Source organism: Theropithecus gelada, chromosome 16, assembly GCF_003255815.1.
Source record: "Theropithecus gelada isolate Dixy chromosome 16, Tgel_1.0, whole genome shotgun sequence".
Classification (NCBI taxonomy): domain Eukaryota; kingdom Metazoa; phylum Chordata; class Mammalia; order Primates; family Cercopithecidae; genus Theropithecus; species Theropithecus gelada.
In genome coordinates this window covers 76553219-76571208 of record NC_037684.1, presented here as the reverse complement: position 1 = coordinate 76571208, position 17990 = coordinate 76553219, and the positions used below count along the sequence as shown (strand labels likewise).

At 39.2% G+C, this 17990-nt stretch overlaps 1 protein-coding gene across 2 annotated transcripts in view; it reads left to right on the top strand.

The window, feature by feature from the left end:
- The window catches only part of NCOR1 (nuclear receptor corepressor 1), a 189511-nt gene that overhangs the window by 133207 nt on the left and 38314 nt on the right, over window positions 1-17990 (top strand). For both annotated transcript variants that reach the window (XM_025363073.1, XM_025363074.1), the window contains 10 exons: window positions 2884-3004; window positions 3102-3203; window positions 3546-3646; window positions 8068-8236; window positions 9867-10007; window positions 11150-11233; window positions 11710-11966; window positions 12851-13211; window positions 15187-15414; window positions 17641-17850. In XM_025363073.1, coding sequence (XP_025218858.1) covers window positions 2884-3004; window positions 3102-3203; window positions 3546-3646; window positions 8068-8236; window positions 9867-10007; window positions 11150-11233; window positions 11710-11966; window positions 12851-13211; window positions 15187-15414; window positions 17641-17850 — 1774 coding nt within the window. The remainder of the gene's footprint in view (window positions 1-2883; window positions 3005-3101; window positions 3204-3545; window positions 3647-8067; window positions 8237-9866; window positions 10008-11149; window positions 11234-11709; window positions 11967-12850; window positions 13212-15186; window positions 15415-17640; window positions 17851-17990) is intronic.

Here is a 17990-nt window from a genome sequence, read left to right as displayed (position 1 = left end):
AGGGACCCATTTTAAGAAGATGTTGCCCCCCAAACATCTGAGAATGCTTCAAATCATAGTTTACGGTTTAAAAGACCAAACAAAACAAAACCAGAAACCACCCATCTGCTGGGATTTTTGTTGGAATTGTATTAAATCTATAGATCAGTTTGGGGTAGAAGTGGATATCTTAACATCGAATCTTCTAATCCATGAACTTGTATATCTTTTCATTTATCTGTATCTCTCAGCAGTGCTTTAAAGTTTTCACTTTAGAGATTTGTACATGTTTTGTTTGATTTATATTTGGCTGATTCCTTTAAATTTTTTTTTAATTTTTTTAAAATTTTTTAACAAAGTCTTGCTCTGCAGTGGTGTGATCATAGCTCACTGTAGCCTCCAACTCCTGGGCTCAAGCGATCCTCCCACCTCAGCCTTCCGAGTAGTTAGGATTTTTTTTTTTTTTTTTCTGAGGCAGAGTCTTGCTCTGTTGCTCAGGCTGGAGTGCAGTGACGCGATCTCGGCTCACTGCAACCCCTGCCTCCCAGGTTCAAGCGATCCTCCAGCCTCAGCCTCCCAAGTAGCTGAGACTACAGTCATGTGCCACCCTGTCCAGCTAATTTTTTTGTATTTTTAGTAGAGATGGGGTTTCATCATGTTGGCCAGGATGGTCTTGATACGGGAATGCTAAATAGTGAATTGGTAAACATGGACATGCATTTCTTGTTGCTCATCTTAGAAGGAAGGCATTCAGTATTTCACTGTTAGGCAAAATGTTAAGTTTTTCATGGATGTCTTTCATCATATTGAAGATGTTTCCTTCCATTCTTAGTTTGTTGAGACCCACCTTCACCCCTAGTTCTTATATTTTTTTAGCTCCAGAATTTCTATTTTGTTCTTTTTAATGATTTCTTTCTCTTTGTTGGTATTCTCTATCTGGTGAAATATCATTCTTGTACTTTCTTTTTTTTTTTTCTTTTTCTATCTCCTGGAGTAATTCTGTTGCTCAGGCTGGAGTGCAGTGGCATGATCTTAGCTCACTGCAGGATCAGTCTCCCAGGCCCAAACAATCTTGCCTTAGCATCCTGAGTAGCTGGAACTACAGGCATGCACCACTGTGCCTTGGCTTTTAATTTTTTTGTAATTTTTTTGTAGAGACAGAGTCTTAATATATTGTTAAGGCTGTTCTCAGACTCTTGTCCTCAAGTGATCCTCCTGCTGGGTTTCCCAAAGTGTAAGGATTCAAGAAGGCAGGCCACTGCACCTGGCCTCCTTTAATTTAGACATGGTTCATTTTAGTTCTTGGAATATATTTATAATAGCTGATTTAAAGTCTTACTTTAGTTTCTGTTCCCTGATCTGTTTTGTATGTATAGCTCACATTTTCATGTTTCTTTGCATATCTTATAATTTTGGGTCAAAAACTGGACATTATATATAATGTAGCAACTCTGGAACTTGAATCCCCCCGCGGCCCCCCCCCCCCACTTTTCTTTCCAGGGCTTCTTGTTTCTGTAATTGGCTGTTATTATTTGCTTAGTGACTTTTCTTAACTAATTCTGTAAAGTCTGTATTGTTATGTGTGGTCACTGAGGTCTGATGAACTTAGTGATCAGCTAATGATTAGACAGATTCCCTTAAATGTCTAAAATCAGTAAAATCAGTCTTTGCTGAGGGGTGCTCTTTGTGTGTTGGGCACTTGATAGCTTTGCCTTAGTCTTTACTTCCTGGCGTGCAGAGCCTTAAGGACAGCCTGAGTTGAGAGCATGGGGTCTTCCCATGTCTTTCCTAGGCATATCCATAGCCTTCCACATACATGTAGCATTCTAGGTTCTAGGGAATATGTTGGAGCTCTTCAGACCCCCATGTACATATCATTCCCTGGCTTTTCCTTTTAAGTGTTTTGGTTAGCCTGTTGTTTACCCTGGCTGTGATCTACTGTCTCAGGCAGTGGAGAAGTTAATCAGTTGCCTCTGATTGTTTTTGACAAGCCTGCACCTCCTCTCCCACTCCAGTCAGGTCAAATAAAGACACCTTTGTGAATGGAGTCTCCCAGAGAACCAGCAGACAAGTCAGACAATGACAGTTATCTGGGAATTAGGCTTGTAAGGAGCTCCAGCCTTGCTCTTTCCCTTCTAGAGGGTGCCAGGCAGCTGGTTTGCACTATGATTGTGGGCTTTTGGTTTTCAACACTACCATAGAGCTTAATCAGGAGAATGAGAATGGAACAGGTTAAAATGCCACAAAGCCCATTGTTTTTACCTAGATTCAGCTTTTTTTTTTTTCTTTTTTAAATAAATGTTTCCAGATTTCTACAAGCCTTTGGTTAATTTCCAGGGTTCTTTAAAAGTCGATTCTTACATTGCTTGAGACTGGGAGGTGGAGGTTGCAGTGAGCTGAGATCGCTCCACTGCACTCCAGCCTGGGTGATAGAGCAAACCTCTATCTCAAAAAAAAAAAAAAAAAAAAGGTTGATTCTTAAAACGTTTCCAGGTTTTCTTGTTGCTTTTATGGAAGAGAGTTTTTGGAAGTCCTTATTACTTTGCTGTATTTGCTGATACCACTCTCCATAGCATTTTTAGTAGGAGTGAATATTAATAATAGTAGCTTACATTTTTATTGCAACGTCTTAGTGCTTTATTTATGTAATTTATTAATAGTAAATACTATGTACATGTAATGTATGGTAATTTTAGAAGACATATCCTACTCCCCTTAAAATTTTTTTAAATTTAAGCAATCTACGATGAAGATTATCTTGCTTTACAAAAACTATTCTTAGTTTTGGGTAGAAGGGGTGTAACTTTTTTTTAAAAACCGAAATGGGAATGCTGACTTTGTGAAATTGACCTTGTGAAAAAACAATGTTTGTTTAATCTTTAAATTTTTTTTTTTTTTTTTTAGGGAACACCAGGCACTTATTTGACTTCTCATAATCAGGCTTCCTACACTCAAGAAACACCCAAGCCCTCAGTGGGATCTATCTCTCTTGGACTGCCACGGCAACAGGAATCTGCCAAATCAGGTCAGTGAGTTAATACAGTCATAATGCATCTACGTTTGTAGCATCACAGCCAGTAATTTAGTACTGGATTGCTTCATGTTTCTCTGCCTTTCCACAGCTACTTTGCCCTACATCAAGCAGGAAGAATTTTCTCCCCGAAGCCAAAACTCACAACCTGAGGGTCTGTTGGTCAGGGCCCAACATGAAGGTGTAGTCAGAGGTAAAATATGCTGTTTGGCAGAAATATTAAACTTTTGTTCCCAGTAAATTTATTAAAGTAAGTTATTAGTATATTTTAATGATGGGCTTTTTAAACTATAGTCTTTAAATTCTAAATTTGTTTTCTTTCCATGTAAAAGTCATTTTAAAACTTTGAAGTTCCATGTTTCAGCAGTTCTTTAGTATTATTTTGGAAGTACATTTTAATAAAACAAACATGATGGGTTTTGTGCTGCTGTTTTCTTTTCTTCTTAGTTGAGTTCTATCCAAGTAGGGGCTGTTTTTTTGTGTTTTGGGGCAGGGTCCGGGGGTGTAATTTGCTAATAACTTTGTTTGTATTCAGGTACCGCAGGAGCCATACAAGAAGGAAGTATAACTCGGGGAACTCCAACCAGCAAAATTTCAGTGGAGAGCATTCCATCCCTACGGGGCTCTATCACTCAGGTTAGTTATGATCATCTCTGATATACTCAACAAAAGCTCAGGAAAAAATGATAAATAATTCTTAGCACTTTGGCTACTTTGTGACTTAAATTCATTTTTCTGCATTATGGGACAGGGTCTCAATGGTAATAAAACCTAGATCTACAGACTGTCTGCACAGAGATGTTAATGTGATCATTTTGACTGGAAGCTATATTATGTATACTTTGGTTCATTTGAAAAGGTCACTTATTTGCAAATTGGAAGAAGAAATATGTTCTAATTGATGCAGCTGTTATTGTCTTCCTGGAAAAGCTTTTATCATGTGTTTAGCCTAGATAGAAATTGAGAAGAAAACCATTACAAATTATTTGCTTACTTTTGCCCCTGTGGAGAGGTAGTTCTAGAATCTCAGTATGTGAGCTGCCTTGTTAGAATCTAATGCTAAACCAGGAAATGTGGATGGCATTAACAAAAGCACCAAAAATCTTCCAGTTTTGGGCTAAATAAATCACTAGTTTTGATTAATACAGTTTCTCTCAGTTAGTTGTTAATTTTAACTTGATATTTAAAAAGTTCTTAGCCTCTTTATGTATACGCATAAGAGGGAAAATTCTGTGTTGGGAAATCATTGTAAACAGAAACCTGTGCCTTGCATTTTCTAAAGTGTTCATTCATTGTCACAAGTTTTTTCTTTGTCTAGTTCCTGTTCTATAGGACAGTTGTTCTCAGAGTATGATTCCCCACACCAGTAGCATCAGAATCACCTAGAAAATTGCTACACATATAAATTCTCAGGGCTTACCCCAGATTTACTGAAACTCAACCCGCGTTGGTGGAGGCTGGCAATCTGTGTTTTCCCAAGCCCTTCACTGATTCGGCTAGGGCTTTGCTGGCCAAGTGTGGTTTGTGCACCAGAGCATTGGCATCACTGGGAAGCTTGCTAGAATAATGCAGAAATGTCAGTCCCCACTCTAGATCATGTGAATTAAAATCACCATTTTAATGAGGTTCACAGGTGATTTCTTTCTGAAATGTAGTTTACATGCTACTTCCTTGAGTGGATAAGTTAAAAACAGAAGAAAAGAAAGTTACATACTGACTCCTAAAATCTCTCTTTTTAGGCCGGGCGCGGTGGCTCACGCCTGTAATCCCAGCACTTTGGGAGGCCAAGGCGAGTGGATCATGAGGTCAGGAGTTTGAGACTAGCCTGACCAATATGGTGAAACCCCATCTCTACTAAAAATACAAAAATTAGGCGGGCCTAGTGGTGTGCGCCTGTAATCCCAGCTATTCAGGAGGCTGAGGCAGGAGAATCGTTTGAACCTGGGAGGCAGTGGTTGTAGTGAGCCAAGATTGTGCCACCTCACTCCAGCCTGGGTGGCAGAGCAAGACTCCATCTCAAAAAAGTCTCCTTTTATATTTCGTCAGTGTGTTTCTGTTTTTACAGCAAGCTAATACTTTAATATGGACAGAGGAAAGTAAATGGGCCTATATGTTTTATTCTTTCTCTTCACTCTGGTATCCAAACTATGGGAAGAAAGACAGTATGAACTGGGCCAAAGGGGACTAAATTTTATCTGTTTGTTTTACAGTCTGTTTGTGCATTTGAGATGAGTACTTCTGAAGTGGGTGTTAAGGATTTCTAGATATTTACTAATGAGTTCACTTAATGACTAGACAAGTAAATGTATGTCTTTTATCGCTTTTCTTAAGCATATGGTATCAGATTGTGCTCTCTAGGGTTTTAGCAGTACTCATCGTGGTGACCCTAAATGTGTGAGTAAACTCAGTCTAGGCCTCTAACTCCTATTTTACGGCAAGCTGTTCTCTCTTACAAAATGCTCTACGTATTAGGTTCTATGAACAATTTTCCTTGAAGGAAGGGCTCGCTGCTTAAAGGAACGGTAAAAAGAATCATGGTCATTGGCAACCCAGAGGAGGACTGATGATGGTGAAAATGTAGATAACCTGCCCTAAACTGAATCAGTGTCACAACACGGAGGCATCCAACGGCCTAACAACCTAGTAGTCAGTTTCATATTTGAAAGTTATTTTTCCCTCATATCACAATTTGAGAGACCCTCATATCACAATTTGAGAGAAAGTTGTAGTACTCTAAATTTAAAACTTACTTTATCATCTTATTTTTATTAGAAAATTTATATTAGGTTGGTGCGAAGATGCGATTTCAGACTGTGAATTTTAAATCATTACAACTAGGCTCAAACACATCTTTATTTATCAAAATAGGAACCATTACAATCCACACATTTTTGCCAATGAGAAATAATCTTGTTTATTCCTGTAACATAAAAATACATGCTTCGAGATTCGACAAACTCTTGGAAAGCTCGCTCCTTCCTTCCTTCCTTCCTTCCTTCCTTCCTCCCTCCCTCCCTCCCTCCCTCCCTCCCTCCCTCCCTCTTGCTCTGTTGCCCAGGCTGGAGTATGGAGTGCCGTGGTGCCATCTCAGCTCACTACAGCCTCTGCCTCCAGGGTTCAAGTGATTCTCCTGCCTCAGCCACCCAAGTAGCTGGAATTAACAGGCGTGCACAACCATGCCTGGCTAATTTTTGTATTTTTAGTAGAGATGGTTTTCGCCATGTTGGCCAGGCTAGTCTTGAACTCCTGGCTTCAGGTAATTCGCCCGTCTAGGCCTCCCAAAGTGCTGGGATTACAGGCCTAAGCCCCACACCCAGCCATGGAAAGCATTCTGCTGGTTGTGGAAGAAGAATTTTCCCTGCATAAAGTAGTCGAGATGCTTGAATAAGTGGTAGAGAGAGAGGTCAGGTGAAAATATGGCAGATGAGGCAAAACTTCGTAGCCCAATTCATTCAATTTTTGAAGCATTGGTTGTGTGACACAGGTGTTGTCATGGAGAATTGGGCTATTTCTGTTGACAGGTGCTGGCAGCAGGCATTGCAGTTTTCAGTGCATCTCATTCATTTGCTGAGCATACTTGTCAGATGTAATGGTTTTGTGGGGATTCAGAAAGCTGTAGTGGCTCAGACTGGACACAGACTGCTTCTTTTTGGTGCAAGTTTGGCTTTGGGAAGTGTTTTGGAGCTTCTTCCCAGTCCAGCCACTGAGGTGGTTGTCGCCAGTTTTTGTATAAAATCTACTGTTCTTTTTTTCTTTTTTTCTTTTTTTTGAGACAGAGTCTCACTCTGTCATCCAGGCTGGAGTGCAGTGGCGTGATCTCGGCTCACTGCAAGCTCCACCTCCCGGGTTCACGCCATTCTCCTGCCTCAGCCTCCCGAGTGGCTGGGACTACAGGCGCCCGCTACCACGCCCGGCTAATTTTTTGCATTTTTAGTAGAGACGGGGTTTCACCATGTTAGCCAGGATGGTCTCGATCTCCTGACCTCATGATCCGCCCACCTCGGCCTCCCAAAGTGCTGGGATTACAGGCATGAGCCCCTGTGCCCGGCTTAAAATCTACTTTTCATCGGATGTCATGATCCGATTGAGAAATGGTTTGTTGTTGCCTAGAATAGGAGAAAACACTTCAAAAAGACAGTTTTTAAAATTTTCACTTAGCTCACGAGGCACCCACTTACTGAGCTTTTTCATTTTTCCAATTGGCTTCAAAAGCCGAACAACCATAGAATGGTTGGTGTTGAGTTCTTTGGCAACTTCTCATGTAGTCGTAAGAGGATCAGCTTCAGTGATTGCTCTCAATTGGTTGTTGTCAACTTCTGATGGCCGGGCAATATGCTCCTCATCTTCAAGGCTCTTTTTCCCTTTGCAAAACTTCTTGAACCACCACTGCACTGTATGCTTGTTAACAGTTCCTGGGCCAAATGCGTTGTTGATGTTATGAATTGTCTCCGCTGCTTTACGACCCATTTTGAACTTGAATAAGAAAATCACTTGAATTTGCTTTTTGTCTAACATCATTTTCATCGTCTAAAATAAATATAAAATAGCAAGTAATAAGTCATTAACAAAAAAACAAAGTGACAAATGCACATTAAAATGATATGTAGCATAACTACATTCAAAAGAAAAAAGAACATAACCACATTTATTTAAGAATGTATTCTAGTATCAAGCGGCAAATTTCAACAATGCAAAAACTGCAATTACATTTGCAGCAACCTAATAAAAGCTGTTTCATTTACTTGATTTTAGTCCTTAAGAGAAACTTCTGAGAGTTAAGTCCTGTAATAGAGTCCTCACATGAAGGTGGGAGCAAAGTTGATTCACCTAATATACCTGTCGTAATTTTAAGTGTTACGTAGCTGAGTTGAAGGATGAAGGTACAGGATGTCTTCATGTCGATAAAAATTCAATGTGTAATTTCCTTTCATGTACGTGTGCTTTCTTCTTTGAAGCTATAGATTAGCCTGACTCTGTGGTAGGGTAAATTTTCTGAACACCTTGTGTTTTCCCTAAACTTGAGTTACTCCTTAATTTGATGCTTGATTTGATGGCAGGGCACTCCAGCTCTGCCCCAGACTGGCATACCAACAGAGGCTTTGGTGAAGGGGTCCATTTCTAGAATGCCCATTGAAGACAGCAGTCCTGAGAAAGGCAGAGAGGAAGCTGCATCCAAAGGCCATGTTATTTATGAAGGCAAAAGTGGACATATCTTGTCATATGATAGTAAGTATTGTATGTATGTACCAAAACCAGTATTACAATATGTGCTAAAAACATAGGCTTGGGTTTTCCCACATTTCTGCTATCTGGAAGTCAGTTTATCTTTGCTGAGCCTATGTTTTCTCTCAGTAAAAGGGGTTAGTAATACTTGTCTCATGAGAATTTTGTGACTATCAGCTCAGTCAATGAAAAGTAATTAAAAACACAGAGCTCATATTAAATGTCCCATAGGTGGTAGCTAAGATTATCGACTGTGGTCAGTTTAGCTTAGGGAAAGAGCCTTTGTTGAACTTTAATAGAATACTTTTATTTTGAAGAGATTCATGTTTTATGAATTAAGAATTAGAGGGTAGATAATACTCTGATAATCTTGATAAGAATATTAAATACTCCTTAATAAAACTATTTTAATGTCTATGTACATTTTTTAGATGTATTCTTAAGTTATATTTTCTCAGTAGTAGTATTTTTTAAGAATGACTCAAATGTGATAGAAATATTAGCCAAAGTTTTGACTGAGTTTGAGTTCTTATTTGCACCTGACTCTGTGACCTTGGAGTAGTCATTAGCTATGCTTTTTCTCTTCCAATACAAAGAAATAAAGTATGTGTGTACATAGTGCCAAATGCTGCAAAATGCTTGATAACATTCTTATTTCCCTCTGCTTTACATGTCTGGCGTATTTTGATTAACATTTTGTTTTTGGGGTTAAGAAATTAATAATTAATGTACGTTGTCCAAACCAGAAGTCTACACACCTGTTTCTTTCCACATCCACCAAATCACTAAGCCATTTCTGTTCATTTTCCTAAAGTGTCTAGAATCCATCCATTACTCTGTATTCACCACTCTTACCATCATCTTTAACTCAGCAGCCACCTAACTCATCTCCCTACCTTCAGTCTCACCCATATTCAAAGTGTGTACCACATCACTCCTTGATTGATTTTTCCATCACCCTTGAGATAACTGCAAGCCCCTGCCTTAGCTTTATCACCCCTCCAGGAGCTGCTTCCAGCTTAACTCTTCAGATTTTTCCTTTCTCACTTCTATGTTTACCTCCCCTACACTCTTCCTCCCAACTCCATTCTACACATTAGCCAGTTACCAAGCTTACGTTCTTTTAATGTACCATTCTATGTCTCACCTTGGGGTCTTTGTGTTCACTGTTCATTCTGCCCGTACGTTCTCCTCCTATTACCTTTGACTTGAACAACTCTTATTCATCCTTCATTCTCAGCTTACACATTGCTTCCTCTAAGCTGGCTTATCTGAACCTGGAGGTGTTAGGTTTCTCTCCTAGCATTTTCATAGCACATTATACTTCTCCTTTCATAGCTTATTGCACAACGTAATCTGTACCTACCACTATTGGGTATGTTTCATGCAGAAAGGGATTTAATTTGTTAATCTTATCTGCAAGCCTAGCTTATGCCTAGCACACAGTAGGCATCAATAAACGTATTTGAATGAATGAAAATATTTTTATGAATCATCCACACAGATTTTATTGTAGGTTAAGACAAGTTTTTATATTATTATTTTTATAAGATAGACTATGAAATTAACCTATTTACTGTACATTGTATACCATGTGCTCTGTCTGAGCAAGTCTTGTTTGTGTATTCTGTAGATATTAAGAATGCCCGAGAAGGGACTAGGAGTCCAAGAACAGCTCATGAAATCAGTTTAAAGAGAAGCTATGAATCAGTGGAAGGAAATATAAAGCAAGGGATGTCAATGAGGGAGTCTCCTGTATCAGCACCGCTGGAGGGTAAAGCACTGTTTTCAGAATGTTATTTTGATACATGTAATTTTATATAGTAAGTTTGCATTGTTGAATTAAGTTGTATGCAGTTTTTATCATTTCCACCTGAAATGTATATTTATATTAACTTTATATACATAAAGTGGCACATAACAATGGAAGGAGGTAAAAATTAAGCATAATTGGTCATAGGTTACTATTAGAATGTTCATATTTGAATGCTCTTACAATTTCCAGATTATTCCTGTTTCAGCTAAGTGAGTTAAAAAAGGTAAAATTTGTTATGAGAACTTCTTTTTGAATTGTGAGACGGATAAAGTGGTGTAATGGGTAAAGACATGAATTTAAATTTCAGTTTCACCCTTCCCTGGTGAATTCCTCTGAGCCTGTTTCTTCCTCTGTAAATTAAGGGATCGTACCTAACACTGTGTGAGGGTTGGAGGCAGGCGTCTGAACTGGTGCTGCTCATGTGATATGCCTTCAGTACACGATCAGTAGGATTTTGTTTTGTTAATGGCCCACTTTGTTTAAATGTTAACCTGCCTCAACCAATTTTAAGCTAGATGAAATACTAAAAGCAGGGTAAGTCCTGTGTAATTCTCTAAGAGCTGTATTTTTCTCTGTTAAACACACACACACACTTTCACTGTAAATGTGTATGGTTATTTCTAACCCTTGATTTATATTTATCAGCAACAATAATGTGAAACTTCTTAGGAGGTTATTTACAACTCTTTCGTTTCAATTTGCATGTTGCATTTAATACATTTTCCCTATTTTTATGGTATCTGTATTTCCCGTTTTCCCTTTATCGCAAGTATATTTCAAAACTAAGCAATGGTTTCCAATCCTATATCTTCTTTCTTCTTGATAAAGAAGTGTTGGGATTTTAGATTTAACTTTGAAGGTATCTTTCCTTTTTAACCTTTCATTAGATGCCTTTGGTGGCCATTTTTTATTTAGGAAAATATTTACAAAGGACTGTGTGATGTCATATTAGCTACTTCTGGATAGTTCACAAACTTAAATTGACATTCCTTCCTTCATAGAGCATTTATCAAAAACATATACTTTAAGAACAGCATTCAGTATATGTGAGTTGACATATACGTTATGTTGAATAATTGATTGCTTTCTTGTTTTGGAAGGGCTGATATGCCGAGCATTACCCAGGGGGAGTCCTCATTCTGACCTCAAAGAAAGGACTGTATTGTCTGGCTCCATAATGCAGGGTAAACTTTCTGCTTGTTTTGCATTTTTATTTATAATTGCCTTCCTGGCAAAATAGTTTGACATTAATTTACAGTGTATTTCTGCTTTTCAAGATATTTTCCCTTTTGAAATATTAAAGTCTTGGTTATTACTTTTCTGCCTCTAAGCTACATAATTTATTGGAAGATGATAGTTGCTTAGTCTTTTAATATAGAGATATCTTTATTATGCAAGAACCATTCTGTGACTATTATGAATGATGCATTAATATTATATCTCGAGCAACCCTAAAGAAATGATTGATGAATACTGATTAGAGGATCTACTGTAAATAGAAAATTAATTAGAAACTACAAGATGTCAAGGCATTATTTTAAATTATGTTAAAATATGTGTAACAAAATTTACCATTTTAACCATTTTTAAATGCACAGTTCCGTGGCATTGTTGTGCAACCATCAGCTTTATTTTAATGTTTCCTGAACTCTTTTTCAAGGGACACCAAGGGCAACAACTGAAAGCTTTGAAGATGGCCTGAAATATCCCAAACAAATTAAAAGGGAAAGTCCTCCCATACGAGCGTTTGAGGGCGCCATTACCAAAGGAAAACCATACGATGGCATCACCACCATCAAAGAAATGGGGCGCTCCATTCATGAGATTCCAAGGCAAGATATTTTAACTCAGGAAAGTCGGAAAACTCCAGAAGTGGTCCAGAGCACAAGGCCGATAATTGAGGGTTCCATTTCCCAGGTAACTAAGTTTTGGCTCTTTTTGTCAGTAACTGATATTTATGGAACATTTTTAAAAGTGTGACTTAATAATTATAAGTGGTTCTTACGATGTCAGACCTCCTGGAAGTACACGTGAAAGTTTCCTGTACCTTTTTTTTTTTTTTTTTTTTTTGGCTCTGTGGACCAGGCTGGAGTGCAGTGGTATGATAACAGCTTACTATAGCCTTAACCTCCTGGGCTCAAGCAGTCCTCCCACCTCAGCCTTCCAAGTAGCTAGGACTACAGGCATGTACCACCACACCCAGAATTTTTGTAGAGACAGGGCTTTGCCATGTTGCCAAGGCTGGTCTTGAACTCCTGAACTCAAGTGATCTGCCCACCTCAGCATCTCAAAGTGTGGGATCACAGGTGTGAGTCACCACACTTGGCCTTTGTGTAATGGCACTATCTCGGCTCACTGCAACCTCTCCTTCCCGGGTTCAAGCGATTCTCCTGCCCCAGCCTCCCGGGTTGCTGAGATTATAGGTGCCCACCACCATGCCCGGCTAATTTTGTATTTTTAGTAGAGATGGGGTTTCTTCATGTTGGTCAGGCTGGTCTCGAACTCCCGACCTCAGGTGATATGCCCGCTTCAGCCTCCCAAAGTGCTGGGATTATAGATGTGAGCCATGGCGCCTGGCCTTGCGTACTTCTTATCATCAAGTTTTCTTGTGTCCATAGCATGGAGTGTGGAATGTGGGAAAGTATGCAGCTTGGGATCAGTGGGGTTGTGATTGAGATGTCCAGCAGACAAAAAAAAGGTCACCACAGTGAACTGTAACTGCCATGGGCCAGACGTAGACCTGAGATAGAAAAGTAGCCAGATGACTTTGCCACCTGTAATGTTTGTTTCTTTCCCTTTAGGGCACACCAATAAAGTTTGACAACAACTCAGGTCAATCTGCCATCAAACACAATGTCAAATCCTTAATCACGGGGCCTAGCAAACTATCCCGTGGAATGCCTCCGCTCGAAATTGTGCCAGAGAACATAAAAGTGGTAGAACGGGGAAAATATGAGGATGTGAAAGCAGGCGAACCCGTGCGTTCCCGGCACACGTCAGTGGTAAGCTCTGGCCCCTCCGTTCTTAGGTCCACACTGCATGAAGCTCCCAAAGCACAACTGAGCCCTGGGATTTACGATGACACCAGTGCACGGAGGACCCCTGTGAGTTATCAAAACACCATGTCCAGAGGCTCACCCATGATGAACAGAACTTCTGATGGTATGTTACTTTTGTTGCTTGGTCTGATCCTTTTTATTGCATTAAAAAAACAAAACAAAACAAAAAAACCTTTGTCAAGTAGTAAATATCAAATTGTTAGCTTTAGAGTATCCCAAGATCTGCAGGTCATGCTTGATTCTAGGAGTATGGAAGGCTACTAATTTAAAAGTAGGCATAATTTAAGTAAAATACCTAATATTTAAATCAAGTGCAGATTACGGCACAGTCCAGAAGTGCTGTAGAGTAAGTATATTTTTAGAGTGGATTTTCAGCCAATTGCATAAGGTTTTCTGGAAGTCAGTTTTCACATTGTTCCTTCAGTGGCAGTGTGGTGTGAAAGCTGAAAGTAGCCTCTGGAACAAGACTGCGTAAGCTTGAATTAACATTCTTACTGCATAAACTCAGATGAGTTACTTAGCTTTTTTGTAGCTTAGTTTCCTGATCTGTAAAATCATAATGTAACATTAAGACCTACCTCTCTGGATTATTATGAAGATCAAATAAGGTAGTACATGTAAAGAACTTAGAAGGGTGCTGAGTATTTACGAAGGGCTTGATAAATGTGAATTAAACTGTTGGTGTTACTGTCGTTATCATTGTTATCACTATAACCCTATGCTGCTGGCAGCTACATCAGTTGAGAAGTGATTTTTACCAAGTGGTCCCTGAATCAACCTGAGGCCCTTAAAAATGCATCCACCTACCATTTTTTATTATAATACAAATTTATTGGTGGCTCACATGCTACATCCTGGGCTGGGCACTGCGAGCTGTAGAAGAGTGTTTTGGCGGATGTGAGAGGCGTAGCACAGAGTGAGGAGAAGGGGAAGTCCTTGTTAGGGATAAGGGGGTGAGTCCAAATGCTTGTAGCTTTAGTTCTTACGGAGAGTTGCCTTGCAGAGGGAAGGGCACTACATGTTTGAGCACACTGGGACTTGGAAGGGGATGTGACAAACCAGTGTGATTTCTTTCTTTGGGCAGGCAGATTTGTTTGTGGTAAAGTTTATAGTATCAAAATATTAGTATTTAGATGTAATGGTTACACAACCATCATGCATTGTACTTAATGCCACTGTGAATTGTACCCTTTAAAATGGCTAAAATTGTAAATTTTATGTTATGTATATTTCACCACAGTTAAAAAAATTGAGGGTGGCTGGGTGCGGTGGCTCACACCTGTAATCCCAGCACTTTGGGAGGCCATGGTAAAACCCCGTCTTTACTAAAAATACAAAAAAAATTAGCCTGGCATGGTGGCGTGCTCCTGTAGTCCCAGTTACTCGGGAGGCTGAGGCAGGAGAATTGCTTGAACCCAGGAGGTAGAGACTGCAGTGAGCCGAGATCACGCCACTGCACTACAGCCTGGGCGACAGAGCGAGACTCCATCTCAAAAAAAAAAAAATTGAGGGTGATGGCTAGTAAGTGTTCGAATATATAGTTATTGGTGGGACAGTCTGAACACTCTGAATAACATAATTTAAAAGAGGAGAGGCTGGAGTAGGGAGGAGATAGATGTTGGTGAAGTAATGAGAAAGTCATTGTGGAAGAACAGAGCAAGGAAAAAATTAGTGAAATTTGTGATTAATGAGTAGTAAGGAAGTTGCATAACACAGGCAATGAGAAAACTGAAGTTTACTACATGTGGGGACAAAAGAATTTAGAATGTTAAAGTCATACAAAAAACAATCATTCATAATGAGATTTAAAGAAGAGTATTGAATTTTCTTTTTAATGTTACATAAGGTGGTAAAATACTGGTGCTGTGATCCAAAAGGTGACAGTACTCTCCAAATCTCAAGTTTCTACTAGTTGTTTCCATTTTCATATTTTGCAATATTGAATGTTAAATGTTGAGGGGAAAGAGAAGATCCAAATACATGAATATAGTCTGTATTTGAATGGTTGAGAAATGGACAAATATTATCATACTTTGCAAGTTTCTTAAGAACTTGTGGCATTGGCTCTTTTTTTCCAGTTACAATTTCTTCTAACAAGTCTACCAATCATGAAAGGAAATCGACACTGACCCCTACGCAGAGGGAAAGTATCCCAGCGAAGTCTCCAGTGCCTGGGGTGGACCCTGTCGTGAGCCACAGTCCGTTTGATCCCCATCACAGAGGCAGCGCTGCAGGAGAGGTTTATCGGAGCCACCTGCCCACGCACTTGGATCCAGCCATGCCTTTTCACAGGGCTTTGGATCCTGGTAAACATGAAATATAGTGATAATTTATGGCAAATAAATATGCCACCTGTATGCCTTTTCAGCTTTCTGTTGTTGTATAATACAGTACAATTGCAAGTACCATTAATGTACAGCTCAGTGAATTTTCACAAACTAAATTCCCCCATGTTACCAGCACCCAGATCAAGAAATAAAATCTTATCAGCACCCAGTAAAGAACTAAAAATAATAGTATATGAAAAGCTCTCTTATGGCACTTGGTGAAGCTAATTGAAAATGTGGGTTAATGTGAATAATTATTTTAAAATGACAGGGGCATACCTTAAACGTGTTAACTTACAGCATAGATGTTCATTTACCAGTACTCTGATCTAAGGCCAAGGCTTTTTCAAAAACGATTGATTAAAGCTCACTGTCTTATATAAAAGAAATTCACATTTCCAGGTGTTTCTTTTTTTAAGTAAAGCTAGAATTTCCAAGTAAAGACACTTCCAAGCAATCTAAATACAGAATCCTTCTAGATTTTTTTCCAGCCTTTTAAAGTTGTCTGGTCCACACCTGATTCAACTTCCGTATCAAGTCTTTCCAAAGCTATTAACTTAGTTTTCAGAGAAACCACTCTTCATTCTTCTTTGATTTACAAATTATGTCATTAAGGTACATAATTCTAGTAACAAGTACAGCTGGAAGAAACTTTAGAACACCACTGACGTTGGTAGACAGAATCTGATAGGTGCAGACATGTGCAGGTTTCTAGAGAGCAGTCTGTGCTGGGCAGAGGGCACTGTGTTTTACATAGGGAGGGGAGGGGAGCAGTCCCATTGGTTGGTACAGAGAGGCTCGGCTGGGCTGTTATAATCTGCAGGACCAGCGGCTGCACCTTGTCCTCCCAGGGTGCAGTCCTTGCTCTTCCTTGCCGCTATTGGCTGAGCCCAGTCACACATGTGTTTTCTGCTCAGACCTCTTCTCTGGCCTAAACTCTTTGCTTTGCTTATTACTTATATCCTTCAGGTGCAAATTAGAACACAGAATACTTGTGCCTCACTTTGGTCCTTAGGGAAGAATTTTTCATTATCAGTATGCTAAATTTTAAAAGTAAGAATTCTAAGGGTTATTTACATTTCATAATAGCAAAGTACCTGTGGGAAATGTTTTATCTAAAAGCTGTGTGTCATCAAAGTATGTGTCATTTGACAACACTGTTTCAGAGGAGCCCAATACCTATTACTTAGGGCACTGTGTCCCAGATTGTGTCAGCTGACAGACTTACCTAGCTTCTAGATGAAGGGGAAGCAAATATTCCAGAAAACATGTTATTTGTTTTTCTAGGGAGAACATATACATATAAAATAGGTCACTCCGGTTCTCAGACAAAATGGAATGTTTCTAGTTTCTATTTAGTGTTTATCATAGTCTTCATTTTGTAATGGTTTCATTTGCTTGTTTTTGAGCCTGAGCTGGATTATAATGTTTCGAGGAGAGAGACATGATCTTCTACTTTTTACCACACCTTAACGCCTTCCTCGTGTCATGTGTCTTGTGTCATTCTGTCACCTAGGGGTTGCGAAAAACTACAGCTTTTTAGCCAAATCCTGTTGCCTCTTGTGTTTGTAAATAAAGTTTTATTAGGACACAGCCACACCATTTATTCTTTTTTCCTGTAGCTCTTTTTGTGCTACAGTGTCAGAGTTGAGTAGCTGTGACAGATACGAAAAGGCCCACAAAGCCTAAAATATATTTACCATTTGGCCCTTTATGTCAAAAGTTTGCCAGTCTGCTCCAAACACATGGGCTAATTAAATGGTTATAGTCTATAATCATTTTCACCCCCTGGAGAGTAAAGTTACTGATTGCTATAAAGTGTTTTCGTATACATTTCTGTTGGTTGTATTGGATGATCAGTACTGTAAAAACAATTCTGTTTTCAAACACAACTGTTGCAGATGGCAGGTAAAAATATAATAAAGTTACATGTCAAAGATTGAAAGTAAAAGTACTTGAGAAGTTTTTAGCTACTGTTATCCTTCCCCTTTTTCCATTACTTCTCAGACATTAGAATGAATTAGAAGTGATACTGCTAATATATCAAGGTCTAAAATAAATCCACCTTAATCCTTATAACTAAGTAAAAGTTCCATGTGCACTAGCTCAGCACATGATTTTTCTCTACTCTTTTGTAGATGGTGTTTAGCAAATGCATTTCAGCCAGGACAAAACTCAGTGCCTTTCTTTCATTCTCTCAATCAGCAGCGGCTGCTTACCTGTTTCAGAGACAGCTTTCACCAACTCCAGGTTACCCAAGTCAGTATCAGCTTTACGCAATGGAGAACACAAGACAGACAATCTTAAATGATTACATTACCTCACAACAGATGCAAGTGAACTTGCGTCCAGATGTGGCCAGAGGACTCTCCCCAAGAGAGCAGCCACTGGGTCTCCCATACCCAGCAACGAGAGGTGTGTGTCTTTGCATTTCAGAATTCATAGAATATTTATGTTTACCCAGTGTTTCTTAGGTACTCAATAAATACTTGTTGAATGAATGATGGAAAGAAAGAAAGAAAAGAACACTGTATCCTTCTTCCCATAGACTTTTT